The 15,000-nt window shown below is 43.4% G+C and overlaps 1 protein-coding gene across 1 annotated transcript in view; it reads right to left on the bottom strand.

The window, feature by feature from the left end:
- Positions 1–15,000, bottom strand: part of chm (CHM Rab escort protein) — a 30,431-nt gene that overhangs the window by 9,471 nt on the left and 5,960 nt on the right. The window contains exons 6-11 of the mRNA XM_039777848.1: positions 13,208–13,319; positions 12,809–13,031; positions 6,267–6,344; positions 3,898–4,005; positions 1,241–1,304; positions 537–633 (exon numbers count right to left, since the gene is read on the bottom strand). Coding sequence (XP_039633782.1) covers positions 537–633; positions 1,241–1,304; positions 3,898–4,005; positions 6,267–6,344; positions 12,809–13,031; positions 13,208–13,319 — 682 coding nt within the window. The remainder of the gene's footprint in view (positions 1–536; positions 634–1,240; positions 1,305–3,897; positions 4,006–6,266; positions 6,345–12,808; positions 13,032–13,207; positions 13,320–15,000) is intronic.

Consider the following 15,000-nt stretch of genomic DNA (forward strand, 5'->3'; position numbering starts at 1 on the left):
ATAATCTGCGCAGCTGTCGAGAGTGCATCCATACCTGTTTTCGTTGTCCTTTCAGCAACAAAGTGGTATTTTGGCCAAAACTTGATTTTCATAAATCCACAAAAGTCCAAGGAAATGTAATATCCAAGCTTTATATTCCAAAACGATCTGTTCGCCTCACAATGTTGAAGTTTCTGGCCGAATCACAACGGAAAAACGCGTTTTCCATTTCCGCACTTGTCATCGTCACTAGCTTCTCTGCCCAGCTTGCTACATGATCGATGTGGGCGTCATCGCATTCCCGAGCTTCTAAGCTTTCGATTGGTAGCGGACAAGCCGATGACAACATGTCAGGGACCACGTTGAGACAATCGCCATTTTCTCTGACCACTTATAATCCGGTGCGCCTTATAGTGCGGAAAATACGGTAATGAAATATTTACTAAAATGTGAGGGGTGTACTCACCTTTGTGAGATACTGCATATATGTCTATATGTGTGTATATGAGCACCTTAAAGAGCTTCAAACACTCAAAGAGATGAGTTCAGGGACTCACATGTTCCCGGCATGCAGGTCATCGTGGACGGACAGAGCTCCACCATCTTCACAGCCGGACATCCTGCTGCTATTGGAGGAACCGTTACCATGGAGACCTGACACCAGACAGACAGACCGACAGAGAGACAGACAGACAGACTTTAATGAAAAACCAGATTAGTTTCATCTTATTACTGAACACTGCAGGTTAACACACACAGACACACACACACACACACACACACACACACACATACAGACACACAAACACGCACACACACAGCAGAAGAACTATGAAATTCTCTGACCAAACTTAATTTAATACTTCAATATTTAACCTCACCTAATTAGTGAGGAGTGTGTGTGTGTGTGTGTCTCTGTGTGTTTGTGTGTGTGTGTGTGTGTGTGTGTGCGCATGTTCAGACAGATGAATTTGGGGATTTTCTTTAGTAAGTGACTCTCTTTAATTTGAAAGTTGGTCTCTGACTTTCTTTTGGATCTTTTTCTTTTTCATCACTTCTCTGATATTCATTAAAATCCCACAATGCATTGGGGCTGAAGGACATAGTGACCCTCTGACCTTACGAGTCTGAATAATGTCTCCATTGGACCCTCGACTAACTTACAGCACTGGGAGGGAACTGGGAGGGAACTGGGAGGGAACTGAAGGTGAAGGTTACCTGGTAAACTAACTAATTCAGATGTGGTATTAAGATGATTTACCTGTTGGTCTGAGTCACTGGGCAGAATGGAGCGGTCAGTTATCAACACAGCTCTGGAGAGATACCTGGAGACAGACAGACAGGCAGACAGACATACAAGGGAGACAGGGAGGGAGGGAAGGGAGAGGAGGGAGGGGAGAGACAGACAGACAGGGAGTGAGGGAGACAGGCAGACAGACAGGGAGACAGACAGACAGACAGAAAGACAGACAGACAGACAGACAGACAGACAGAGATTTAATTACCAGACATATTTATGCTGCAAGGATGTGATGATGTCACTAAATAGTCTGATAGTAGATGTTATGATGTCACTAACAGTCTGATAGTAGATGTTATGATGTCACTAACAGTCTGATGGTAGATGTTATGATGTCACTAACAGTCTGATAGTAGATGTTATGATGTCACTAACAGTCTGATGGTAGATGTTATGATGTCACTAAACAGTCTGTTAGTAGATGTTATGATGTCACTAACAGTCTGATGGTAGATGTTATGATGTCACTAAACAGTCTGATAGTAGATGTTATGATGTCACTAACAGTCTGAAAGTAGATGTTATGATGTCACTAATAGGGGTAGGAGATATTGACAAAAATGAATATCTCGATATTTTTTTTCAATATCTCGATATCGATATTCAGACGATATTTTTTAAATCCTTCTAGAAGTTAAAAGAAGCCCTGTTCGGAGGCTATTTCGGTGGTTCTCTTGGGAAAATGTACAAGCAAGATAAAATCATAACAATAAACAAAGGGCTCTGTTCTGTTACATATTGCACACAACCATGTCCTTATTGGAAGCAGTCCTGGAGCTGGGACAGGGCCGGGTCAGACCAGGTTCTGATAGTCCTACTTGGCTGTATAGTCCGTCTGACCGGGACTTATGCTGGGATCAGGAGTTGGATGTGATCTGACTGATGCATGCTGGGATCAGGAGTTGGATGTGATCTGACTGATGCATGCTGGGATCAGGAGTTTGATGTGATCTGACTGATGCATGCTGGGATCAGGAGTAGTTGGATGTGGTCTGACTGGCCCAGGTGAGGGAGAGGTGCAGTTATGTGTGCTTTCTTGATGTTAGAGTAACATGGTCTAGTGTGTTCTTCCCTCTAGTAACACAATCTACATGCTGGAGAAAGCTGGAGGGGAACAGACTTTAAGGACACCTTGTTAAAGTCCCCTGTATCCCGTATCCAGGTGATCGCGCTGCAGTTGTTCACTATGGTTAGCAGTGAACCAAACTTGTGCTAACGTTAGCATTGGGGGCTATGTAGACGGCAGTGTGCTGTTTTCGTAGTAAATAAAATGGTCAGTATGTTACCGACAGGGCTCCAGGTCAGGTGAGCCGTGCTGGGCAACGATCCTGCAGTTGGTACTCCATTCATTCTGCACAAAAATGCAGTCCTCCACCTCTGGTCGTGCCGGATTTATTTTCTCATTCTGCCGGTAGATAGCTAGCTCGGCGTGCTAGCGCCGACAACAACCTGGAGGGCTCGGTCAGGCTATGTCCTCCGGGATGTTAGGAGCCGCCTGGAAGGCTCTCGTAACGGCTGTGTTGTATTGTGGTCCTGTATTGATTAGTTCAGTATGGCTGTACGTACTTGTATAAATATACACCGACAGGAGAGCTGCTGCACAGTTGCGCCGCCATCTTTGTTGACATGAGTGAACGTCATAACACACAGGTAAGAACTAGTAGCAGCTTACTCGATGCGGGGTGATGGATTTTGTACAAAAATACAGTCAAACAAACCCTACAGTATTAAACTGGCTACAATAATTTATTTTCTTTTTAACTTCCTTCAGCTCTTTTCATGTTTGGGGGGTTGGATTGTACAAATAATGAAATATTCGATATCCCAATTTTGCATATCGTCCAGACAACAATTTGGATATTATCGTCTAAACGATATATCGCCCACCTCTAGTCACTAACAGTCTGATGGTAGATGTTATGATGTCACTAACAGTCTGATGGTAGATGTTATGATGTCACTAAACAGTCTGATGGTAGATGTTATGATGTCACTAACAGTCTGATAGTAGATGTTATGATGTCACTAAACAGTCTGATGGTAGATGTTATGATGTCACTAAACAGTGATGGTAGAGGTTATGATGTCACTAAACAGTGATGGTAGAGGTTATGATGTCACTAAGTCTGATGGTAGATGTTATAATGTCACTAAACAGTCTGATGATAGATGTTATGATGTCACTAACAGTCTGATGATAGATGTTATGATGTCACTAACAGTCTGATAGTAGATGTTATGATGTCACTAAACAGTCTGATGGTGAATGTTATGATGTCACTAAACAGTCTGATGGTAGATGTTATGATGTCACTAACAGTCTGATAGTAGATGTTATGATGTCACTAACAGTCTGATGGTAGATGTTATGATGTCACTAACAGTCTGATGATAGATGTTATGATGTCACTAACAGTCTGATGGTAGATGTTATGATGTCACTAAACAGTCTGATGGTAGATGTTATGATGTCACTAACAGTCTGATGGTAGATGTTATGATGTCACTAACAGTCTGATAGTAGATGTTATGATGTCACTAAACAGTCTGATGATGGATGTCATGATAGGAAGTGGCTACTTTAATGATTTTGGGGCGATAGCTGATTGGTTGCTGACCTGGTGGGTGTGGCCTCCCTCTTCCGGTCTGCCCCAATGAAACCGTCCTCCACCACGAAATGGCTGCAGCTGATTCGTTGTCCTCGGCTGTCAATCACCGCCTTACACCTGGAAGAAGAATAATGTAATAATGATAATGTATAATTTACCGAGGTTTCTTCATAAAATGAGGTTTTCCTCGCCACTAAATACTTAACTACTTGCTCTTGGGGGAATTACTGGAATTGTTGGGTCTTTGTAAATTATAGAGTGTGGTCTATACCTACTCTATCTGTAAATTATAGAGAGTGGTCTAGACCTACTCTATCTGTTAATTATAGAGTGTGGTCTAGACCTACTCTATCTGTAAATGATAGAGAGTGGTCTAGACCTACTCTATCTGTTAATTATAGAGAGTGGTTTAGACCTACTCTATCTGTAAATGATAGAGTGGTCTAGACCTACTCTATCTGTTAATTATAGAGTGTGGTCTAGACCTACTCTATCTGTTAATTATAGAGAGTGGTCTAGACCTACTCTATCTGTTAATTATAGAGAGTGGTCTAGACCTACTCTATCTGTTAATTATAGAGAGTGGTTTAGACCTACTCTATCTGTTAATTATAGAGAGTGGTTTAGACCTACTCTATCTGTTAATTATAGAGAGTGGTCTAGACCTACTCTATCTGTTAATTATAGAGAGTGGTTTAGACCTACTCTATCTGTTAATTATAGAGAGTGGTCTAGACCTACTCTATCTGTTAATTATAGAGAGTGGTTTAGACCTACTCTATCTGTAAATGATAGAGAGTGGTCTAGACCTACTCTATCTGTAGAGTGACTTGTGATAACTCTTGTTATTGAATCCAAAATGCTGCTGATTAATGTTCTGTAGATCAACTCACTGATAAATACTGAATGTTTTTTGACTACAGTTTAAGTTTACAGTTAAACCAACGATTAGCGTAGCAGCTCTTCTGATTTCAATATTTCACTCGATTAAAATGAGATTTCAGTATATAAAAGATAGATTTTTTAAGAAGCAGTTTGCAGCTGTTTGAAGGCTGTGACACACACACACACACACGCACACAGACACACACACACAGACAATGAAGCGCTACTGAAGCCTATTATTGGGAATAATGATGCGCACAAAAGCTCATCCATAACCTCTGACACACACACACACACACACACACACACACACACACACACACACACACACACACACACACACACACACACACACAGACAGACACAGACACACACACAACACACACACACACACACACACACACACACACACACAGAAGAAGGTCACACATAAAGTTAATAGACAAATGATAATAACAGTAAGAGCTCCTGGTCTGTCTCTCTGCTGCATCCGTTAGCTCCGTTAGCTCCGTTAGCATTTCCAGGTTCAGACACAATACTGAATATAAAACAACCAGAGCAGATGAACTGGTAATATTACTTATACAACAAGGAGATCAGAGCAGGCCATCTGATTGTGTCTGTGTGTGTGTGTGTGTCTGTGTGTGTGTGTGTGTGTGTGTGTGTCGTAGATGTATGTGTGTGTGTGTCTGTCTGTCTGTCTGTCTGTGTGTGTGTGTGTGTGTGTGTGTGTGTGTGTGTCAGCAGTCAATCCATCATGTAATCAGGCAGCTGACCAGGCAGTAAGAAAAGAAGGAGAGAAAGAGAGGAGGAGGAGGGAACCCTACGCTGGGTCTAGCAGTATGAAATGTAGTTGAGCTAAGGTCTAACATTCTCATCTTGTCCTTTCGTAGGATTAAACAAACGTGGTAACATCATAAACAAATGTTTAGTGTGTTTAAAATGTATTTAGTATGTTGTGTTTCTAAATGTGACTCCCTGATGGTCCAGTATATGGCCTCAGAGTCAGCATTACATTTCATCCTAATGAATGGTGGAGGTCAAATAGGTCCTAAAGTCTGAAATGGTACTTGGAGAACTCTGGGTGAGGGTGCAGGAGTGTGTGTGTGTGTGTGTGTGTGTGTGTGTGGGGGGGGGGATCAGAGGTTTAAATTATGACGTTAATTTCCTCTCCATAAATTGAATATTTCACTGATCATAAATTATCGTCCAATCGCTGCTCTTAACAGGAAGGTCACACACACATACACACACACACACACACACACACACACACACAGACACACACACGCACATACACACACACACACACACACACACACACACACACACACACACACACACACACACACACACACACACACACACACACACACACACACACACACACACACACACACACACACACACACACACAAACACAAACAAACTTTTTGGAAGTCTTTCACTCAGAGTAATCATTAATAATCAGAGTAATCAGATTACTCCAGTACCTGTTGGTGTCCTTGTCCAGCAGCAGACAGCTGACTGAGTGTCTCAGACAGTAGATCCCTCCAAACACAGCACACATCCTGAAACACACAATCATCTTCATCATCATCTTCATCATCATCATCATCAGGTGTGTCCCGCTGTCGTCCAATCAGCACCAGGGAAGGCTGGTGAAGACTCTACTGTTGTCGTGGTGTGAGCGTGAGCGTGAGCGTGGTGTTTTCTACGTCTTTCCCACCAGAAAGGTGTCTGACGCGGCGCTGCTGCTGCTGCTAGCCTTGTCTGGACACATGGATGTTTCCCATCAACATCAACATAAACATATTCTGATCTGATTACAGCAAAGACAACGATGGGCAGTGTGCAATATTAGAAAATCTACATTTGTTATTTAAAATTACACTTATATATCTGCATTTATGTCAAAGCCTCGAGACTTTCAAACATCAACATGTCATTTATTAATATGTATTCATGTCTACATGACATATTGACATATTTTCCTATTCGTCGATGCCCGGACAACGCTGGCGTGTGGCGTGTTTTCTGAGACGTGCGTGTCACGCAGGCAGTGTGCACGCTCTAACCTGTTACCATGGGAGCCCAAATAAGCACGGACACGCCACGCAGCTGTGCCTTTATGTCGCCTTTTTGTCACCTTTATGTCGCTTATGTTATGTGGCCTTTATGTCACCTTTATGTCACCTTTATGTCGCCTTTTTGTCACCTTTATGTTGCCTTTTTGTCACCTTTATGTGGCCTTTATGTCGCCTTCATGTGGCCTTTATGTCACCTTTATGTTGCCTTTATGTCACCTTTATGTTGCCTTTATGTCACCTTTATGTCGCCTTTATGTCACCTTTATGTTGCCTTTATGTCACCTTTATGTGGCCTTTATGTCGCCTTTTGTCACCTTTATGTGGCCTTTATGTGGCCTTTATGTCACCTTTATGTCACCTTTATGTTGCCTTTATGTCACCTTTATGTCGCCTTTTTGTCACCTTTATGTCGCCTTTATGTCACCCTTATGTCGCCTTTTTGTCACCTTTATGTCCCCTTTATGTCGCCTTTTTCGCCTTTATGTCGCCTTTATGTCGCCTTTTTGTCACCTTTATGTCCCCTTTATGTGGCCTTTTTGTCGCCTTTATGTCACCTTTATGTCCCCTTTATGTCGCCTTTATGTCGCCTTTATGTCCCCTTTATGTCCCCTTTATGTTGCCTTTATGTCGCCTTTTTGTCACCTTTATGTCGCCTTTCTCAGCCAATCACAGTCAGCTGTACTGACAGGCATCTCGGCCAATCACAGTCAGCTGTGCTTCTTGCCTTTCTCTCTCTCTAATAACATCATCTAATTACAGCTCGCTTCATAAATCAAAGCCTCGCTCACTATAACACACACACACACACACACACACACTATTCTATGATTTCTTTCGACCTTTTCTTGAAGCGCTCTCAGTCACACACTCTCGTAGCGTACAGCAATCTGTCCGTCATCATGTCCTAATTACTGAGTGTGTGTGTTCTCATCTCTTTGAAGCATAACAAGATGGTGAGCCAAAATTAAACACACACACACACACACACACACACACACACACACACACACACACAGAAGACCAATGTTTCTGTGTGTGTGTTTGTTGTTTGTGTGTTTTGTATGTGTGTGAAAATCATTGATTAAAAGAAAACAAAGCATTAACTGTGGAGATGAAGGGAAATTACAGCACACACACACACACACACACACACACACACACACACACACACGGTGTGTGTGCTCATTGGCTGTGCAGTGTCCAGGCCTCGGGTCATCTCTCTGGTTGTTATGAGCTCTGAGGTAATGGTACTGGGGAGGCTGACACACATTAACACTACAGTGGCTGACATCTTTCATCTCTATACATATATAACATGATTCAGCTTTACATTACATTCAGTAACTCTTTGTATGCTGCTGAGTCTGAGTGTGTCTGTGTGTGTGTCCGTGTGTGTCTGTGTGTGTGTGTGTGTGTGTGTGTGTGTGTGTGTGTGTGTGTGTGTGTGTGTGTGTGCGCGCAGAGTATTTGATCTCACTGAGACTGACATTTAAACTCTGTCAGTTTGTTTGTCCTGTACATTAGCATCAGTTAACAAAATAAAAGGCTCTACATCAAACCTTTTATTTTGTTAACTCATGCTAATGCTGTGAATTGAGGATTGTTTTCAGTGTGTATGTGTGTGTGTGTGTCTGTGTCTGTCTGTCTGTGTGTGTGTGTGTCTGTGTGTGTGTCAGTGTGTGTGAGTCTGAGTGTGTGTGTGTCTGTGTGTGTGTGTGTGTGTGTGTGTGTCAGTGTGTGTGTGTGAGTCTGAGTGTGTGTCTGTGTGTGTCTGTCTGTCTGTGTGTGTGTGTCTGTGTGTGTGAAGTAATATCCGCTGAGGATCATGTAATATGTAAATGAGCTGAGCCCTGGGCGACACCCTCCTCATTAATATTCATGATCTGCTGTAATGAGACAGATCTGCCTCTGGAGAGTCCTTTAAAAAGAACCTTTAAATACTGCAGTAATATGACAGTAGTAGTAGTAGTAGTAGTAGTAGGAGTATAAACACCTCTGTGTTTTGTCGCCTTTATGTGGCTTTTATGTCGCCTTTTTCCTCGCCTTAATGTCGCATTTTTCCTCGCCTTTATGTGGCCTTTATGTCACCTTTATGTGGCCTTTATGTGGCCTTTATGTCGCCTTTATGTCACCTTTATGTCGCCTTTTTCCTCGCCTTAATGTCGCATTTTTAGTCGCCTTTATGTGGCCTTTATGTCACCTTTATGTGGCCTTTATGTGGCCTTTATGTCACCTTTATGTGGCCTTTATGTGGCCTTTATGTCACCTTTTTCCTCGCCTTAAAGGGAAACTTCACCGATTAGCATTAAGCTTTGTATCAGTAGAAACCCGGTAGTATTTTTGAATGACCATGCTTCCCTCCCTCATGTCCCCCTGAGAGGGGAGATCTCTGGATTGAGGGTCTGGAAAAAATCCTCAGACGACGCAAAATGACAATTTCTGCGTCATCTGAGGTTTTTTTGCCCAGAGGAAAAAGACTACAGCCTGTATTAGGAGCCACTTCCGCATAGCCCAAAGGGGGGTTGGACTGTCGGCTTTTTCCGGAGATTGCCGATGAAAAAACGAGTGTCAGCCATCTTGAATCCTCGCTTAGCTTCTCAGCAGAAACTGTTCATCCCGACGGAAATTTTAGAACAACAATTATGTGCATTCAAACTACCGCACACGTGTACCACCGGGATACATTGGAACACATCGGAGAATATGCAGGACACTTTATTACAGACGCAATACTCCACACACTACGCCAGCTTTGCCTGCACGGAGACCAGCGGTGGTGCTCGGTTCCTCTGGCCGGTAAAGTGACCTCATCAGCGGGGAGCGTTGAACGAGTGTGCCGGTGGAAAGCTAACGCTAGCCGGCCACCTGTTCACCAATCCTGCTTGCAAGTGTCCGCTCATTAAACAAACTGGACTACATCCAACTTCAACGAAACTCCCAACGCGAGTTCAGAGACTGCTGTGCTGTGTTTTTGTTGCTGTGGACGATCCAGCCTGCTGCTCTGTCACCAGGTAAGACTACTAGTGGAGGTGGGCTGTGTTACCCCGGACTGCCTGGTGCAGAAATGGGGTGATTTGTATCCAACTAACTGCTAACTGCTGCTGGAGTTTGTGACTGTAAAATGCCGACAATTCTAGCTACATCCCACGCAAATGTACGGCTGTGTTTATCCTCGATGTTTATACCACAGCCCACCAAGAGCTAATGCTAGTAGCTATGTGTTAGCCTTCTTTTATTACATGGCTTGGTTGAATTCTAATGTAGAATGCGGTCTGTTATTTCTTGATAACAGACTGTTGCTAAGGATAACACACCGTTGCCATGCATAGCAGAGCGTTGCCATGGACACAGTTCTGTTCACTCTGGAGCTATCAATCAATCCGCTGAAAGAAGTCCGGATAATGTATCAGCTGTGGCCAAAAAGCATGTTTTAAATGTGTAACACCACTTCAGCCACGGTGAAACGTTTTTTCGTGTATATGGTTGAAATGACAATAAAACAGAGTTGATCGTCTCACTGTCTGTCTGTAAAGGGTAGGCATGGCTTGGGAGTGGCCTCATACAGCAGCAAAGCAAGTGCATTCTGGGATTTGGTGTCTTTCATCCATATTAGCCAAAAACACATTTTCTGGCTTATCTCGGCCTAGAAGGCACCAATTTCAATTTTCTTTTCACATTTCTACTACATTAGTGACCCAATTTAAAGATATATTCAGCTTTCCAGCGGTGAAATTTCCCTTTATGTCGCCTTTTTGTCACCTTAATGTGGCCATATTCCTCGCCTTAATGTCGCCTTTTTCGTCGCCTTTATGTCGCCTTTTTGTCGCCTTTATTTTGCCTTTATGTGGCCTTTTTGTCGCCTTTATTTCGCCTGTATGTGGCCTGTATGTGGCCTGTATTTCGCCTTTATTTCGCCTGTATGTGGCCTGTATGTGGCCTGTATTTCGCCTTTATGTGGCCTTTTTGTCGCCTTTATTTCGCCTTTATGTGGCCTTTTTGTGGCCTTCATGCCACCTTTATGTCGCCTTCATGCCACCTTTATGTCGCCTTTATATCGCCTTCATGTGGCCTGGTTTTCGCCTTTATGCCACCTTTATGTCGCCTTTATGTCGCCTTCATGTGGCCTTTATGTGGCCTGTTGTCGCCTTTATGTCGCCTATATGTCACCTTCATGCCGCCTTTATGTCGCCTTCATGCCTCCTTTATGTCGCCTTCATGCCTCCTTTATGTCGCCTTTATGTCGCCTTTATGTCGCCTATATGTCACCTTCATGCCGCCTTTATGTCGCCTTCATGCCTCCTTTATGTCGCCTTTACGTCGCCTTTTATTTCGCCTTTATGTCACCTTCATGCCGCCTTTATGTCGCCTTCATGCCTCCTTTATGTCACCTTCATGCCGCCTTTATGTCGCCTTCATGCCTCCTTTATGTCGCCTTCATGCCTCCTTCATGTCGCCTTTACGTCGCCTTTATTTCGCCTTTATGTCACCTTCATGCCGCCTTTATGTCGCCTTCATGCCGCCTTTATGTGGCCTTTTGTCGCCTTGTGACCTTAATGTGGCCTTTTTCTGCGCCTTTATGTCACCTTCATGCAGCTTTATGTGCGCCTTCATGCGCCTTTATGTGGCCTTTTGTCGCCTTGTGACCTTGATGTGGCCTTTTTCTCGCCTTTATGTCACCTTCATGCCGCCTTTATGTCGCCTTCATGCCGCCTTTATGTGGCCTTTTGTCGCCTTGTGGCCTTAATGTGGCCTTTTTCTCGCCTTTATGTCACCTTCATGCCGCCTTTATGTCGCCTTCATGCCGCCTTTATGTGGCCTTTTGTCGCCTTGTGACCTTGATGTGGCCTTTTTCTCGCCTTTATGTCACCTTCATGCCGCCTTTATCTCGCCTTCATGCCGCCTTTATGTGGCCTTTTGTCGCCTTGTGGCCTTAATGTGGCCTTTTTCTCGCCTTTATGTCACCTTCATGCCGCCTTTATGTCGCCTTCATGCCGCCTTTATGTGGCCTTTTGTCGCTGTGACCTTAATGTGGCCTTTTTCTGCCTTTATGTCACCTTCATGCCGCCTTTATGTCGCCTTCATGTCACTTTCTTGGCCTTTTTGCCTTGTGGCCTTAATGTGGCCTTTTTTCCCTTCTATGTCACCTTCATGCCGCCTTTATGTCGCCTTCATGCCGCCTTTATGTGGCCTTTTGTCGCCTTGTGACCTTGATGTGGCCTTTTTCTCGCCTTTATGTCACCTTCATGCCGCCTTTATCTCGCCTTCATGCCGCCTTTATGTGGCCTTTTGTCGCCTTGTGGCCTTAATGTGGCCTTTTTCTCGCCTTTGTCACCTTCATGCCGCCTTTATGTCGCCTTCATGCCGCCTTTATGTGGCCTTTTGTCGCCTTGTGACCTTAATGTGGCCTTTTTCTCGCCTTTATGTCACCTTCATGCCGCCTTTATGTCGCCTTCATGCCGCCTTTATGTGGCCTTTTGTCGCCTTGTGGCCTTAATGTGGCCTTTTTCTCGCCTTTATGTCACCTTCATGTCGCCTATTTGTCGCCTTTATGTCACCTTTTGTTGCAGGTGTGTTAAAGTGTCATCTCTCATCAGTCATTAAGGTCATATTACTGCAGAAACACTGATGTAATATGACAGTAGTAGTAGTATTATGAGTGTAAATACCTCTGTGTACTGTGTGTAATATGACAGTAGTAGTAGTATTATGAGTGTAAATACCTCTGTGTACTGTGTGTAATATGACAGTAGTAGTAGTATTATGAGTGTAAATACCTCTGTGTACTGTGTGTAATATGACAGTAGTAGTTGTAGTAGTATTATGAGTGTAAATACCTCTGTGTACTGTGTGTAATATGACAGTAGTAGTTGTAGTAGTATTATGAGTGTAAATACCTCTGTGTACTGTGTGTAATATGACAGTAGTAGTTGTAGTAGTACTCTTACCTACAGAAACACTGGGGGATCTCTCCGAGGCCGTACACAGGAAACAGGAAGGGCGTGTTGCCATAGCGACCCAGGCAGCGCAGGAAGTGACGCGTGGAGGCCAGGCCCTCCTCCGTGGGCGTGTCTTCTGTTACCATGGCGATGGAGTGGAGCAGGAAGTGCTGCAGATTGTCCCCGAGCTGCTGGTCACACAGGAACTCCAAATATGGCCGACCGTTGTAGGCTGGAAGGGAAATGGGGGTTACTGATGCGTTCGCTTGGAGTCGGAAACGTGGGAAAAGTAGACACACACACACACACACACACACACACACACACAGACACGCACACGCACACACACACACACACACACACACACACACACACACACACACACACACACACACGCACACGTCTCACCTCGCTGCTCCTCTGTCTCCTCCACACAGGAAGTCAGGAAACGCATCAACTTCCTCTTCTCCACGACGGACAGCTGGCGGCTGGCGAACACGTCCGCTCTGCTGCAGGGCACCTGATTGGTCGAGCAGAGCGTGTGATGGTTATACGTTAAAAACACACGTCAACAGGGTCAAAAACGTTTAAAAAACACATCGAAAAAATGACAAACTCTGAACTAAAGTTAAACCTTTAAAAAAAGGTCAAAAAGAAGTCGAAAAACGGCACGAAACTACATCGTGACCAACTCAGCTGTTGATTGGTCGACGGAGCCCAAACCCTGTTCATGGTATTAATGTTAATACTACAAGCTGAACATTTGATTTAATGTATTTCATTAAAAATGATATACTGTATGAAACAAGATGTCATCCTATATAATATTGCTATATATATTATATATTATAATAATACATTATATATTATAATAATAATAATAATAATAATAATAATAATAATAATAAATATATATATATAATAATAACAATAATAATAATAAATATATATAATAATAAATATATATAATAATAATAATAATAATAATAAATGTATATATATTATATTTATAATAATAATAAATATATATATATATATATATATATACACACACTATAATAATAATAAATATATATATTATAATAATTATACACACGTGAAAGTCGGAAAATTGGAATATCGTGCAAAAGTTCATTTATTTCAGTAATTCAACTTAAAAGGTGAAACTAAGATATTAGTTTAGACTCATTACATGCAAAGCGAGATATTTCAAGCCTTTATTTGTTATAATTGTGATGATTACAGCTTATGAAATCCCCAAATTCAAAATCTCAGAAAATTTGAATATTGTGAAAAGGTTCAATATCGTAGGCTCAAAGTGTCCCAGTCTAATCAGCTAATTAATCCAACCCCCTGCAAAGGGTTGCTGAGCCTTTCAATGGTCTCTCAGTCTGGTTCAGGAGAACTCCCTCTCATGGGGCAGACCGATGATCACTGACACCCTCCACAAGGAGGGGGAGCCTCAGAAAGGAAACTGCAAAAGAAGCTGGATGTTCTCAAAGTGCCGCACATGAAGAGAAAGGTCAGTGGAAGGGAAAAGGTGCACCAGCAGCAGGGATGACCGCAGCCTGGAGAGCATGGTCAGGAAAGGGCCTTTCCACAGTGTGGGGGAGCTGAACAAGGAGTGGCCTGAGGCTGGAGGTCCTGCAGGGCTGTGCTCGAGTGAAGAACTTCTTAGTGGACTACCACTCATTCAACCGTAACGACTAATCCATCAGTTGATTTAATCGACAGGTCTGTAAATCTGAGTTCCTCCACTAAGAGTCATGTTAAAGCACCACTTTAATTCTTGTGTTTACCAGAGATGAGCTGCGTTTAAATCATTCAGCAAAACGTCACATGGTGACCCGTAATCCACTAAGAGGGAGCAGCCCTAAGTTCCTGCATCAAGAGCCACCACACACAGACGGATCCTGGACGTGGGGGGGTCAAGCCGCTCCTGAACAACAAACAACGCCAGAAGCGTCTCAACTGGTCTCAACTGGTCTGGTGCTCAGTGGTCCAAAGTCCCCTTTTCTGATGAGAGCTAATGATGCATCTCATTGGGAAACCAAGGTCCCAGAGTCTGGAGGAAGAGAGGAGAGGCACACAATCCAAGCTGCTTGAAGTCCAGGGTGAAGTCTCCCCAGTCTGTGCTGATTTGGGGAGTCGTGTCCTCTGCTGGTCCACTGTGCTTCATTAAGTCCAGAGTCTACGTGGCC

Source organism: Perca fluviatilis, chromosome 16 (genome assembly GCF_010015445.1).
Source record: "Perca fluviatilis chromosome 16, GENO_Pfluv_1.0, whole genome shotgun sequence".
Lineage (NCBI taxonomy): Eukaryota > Metazoa > Chordata > Actinopteri > Perciformes > Percidae > Perca > Perca fluviatilis.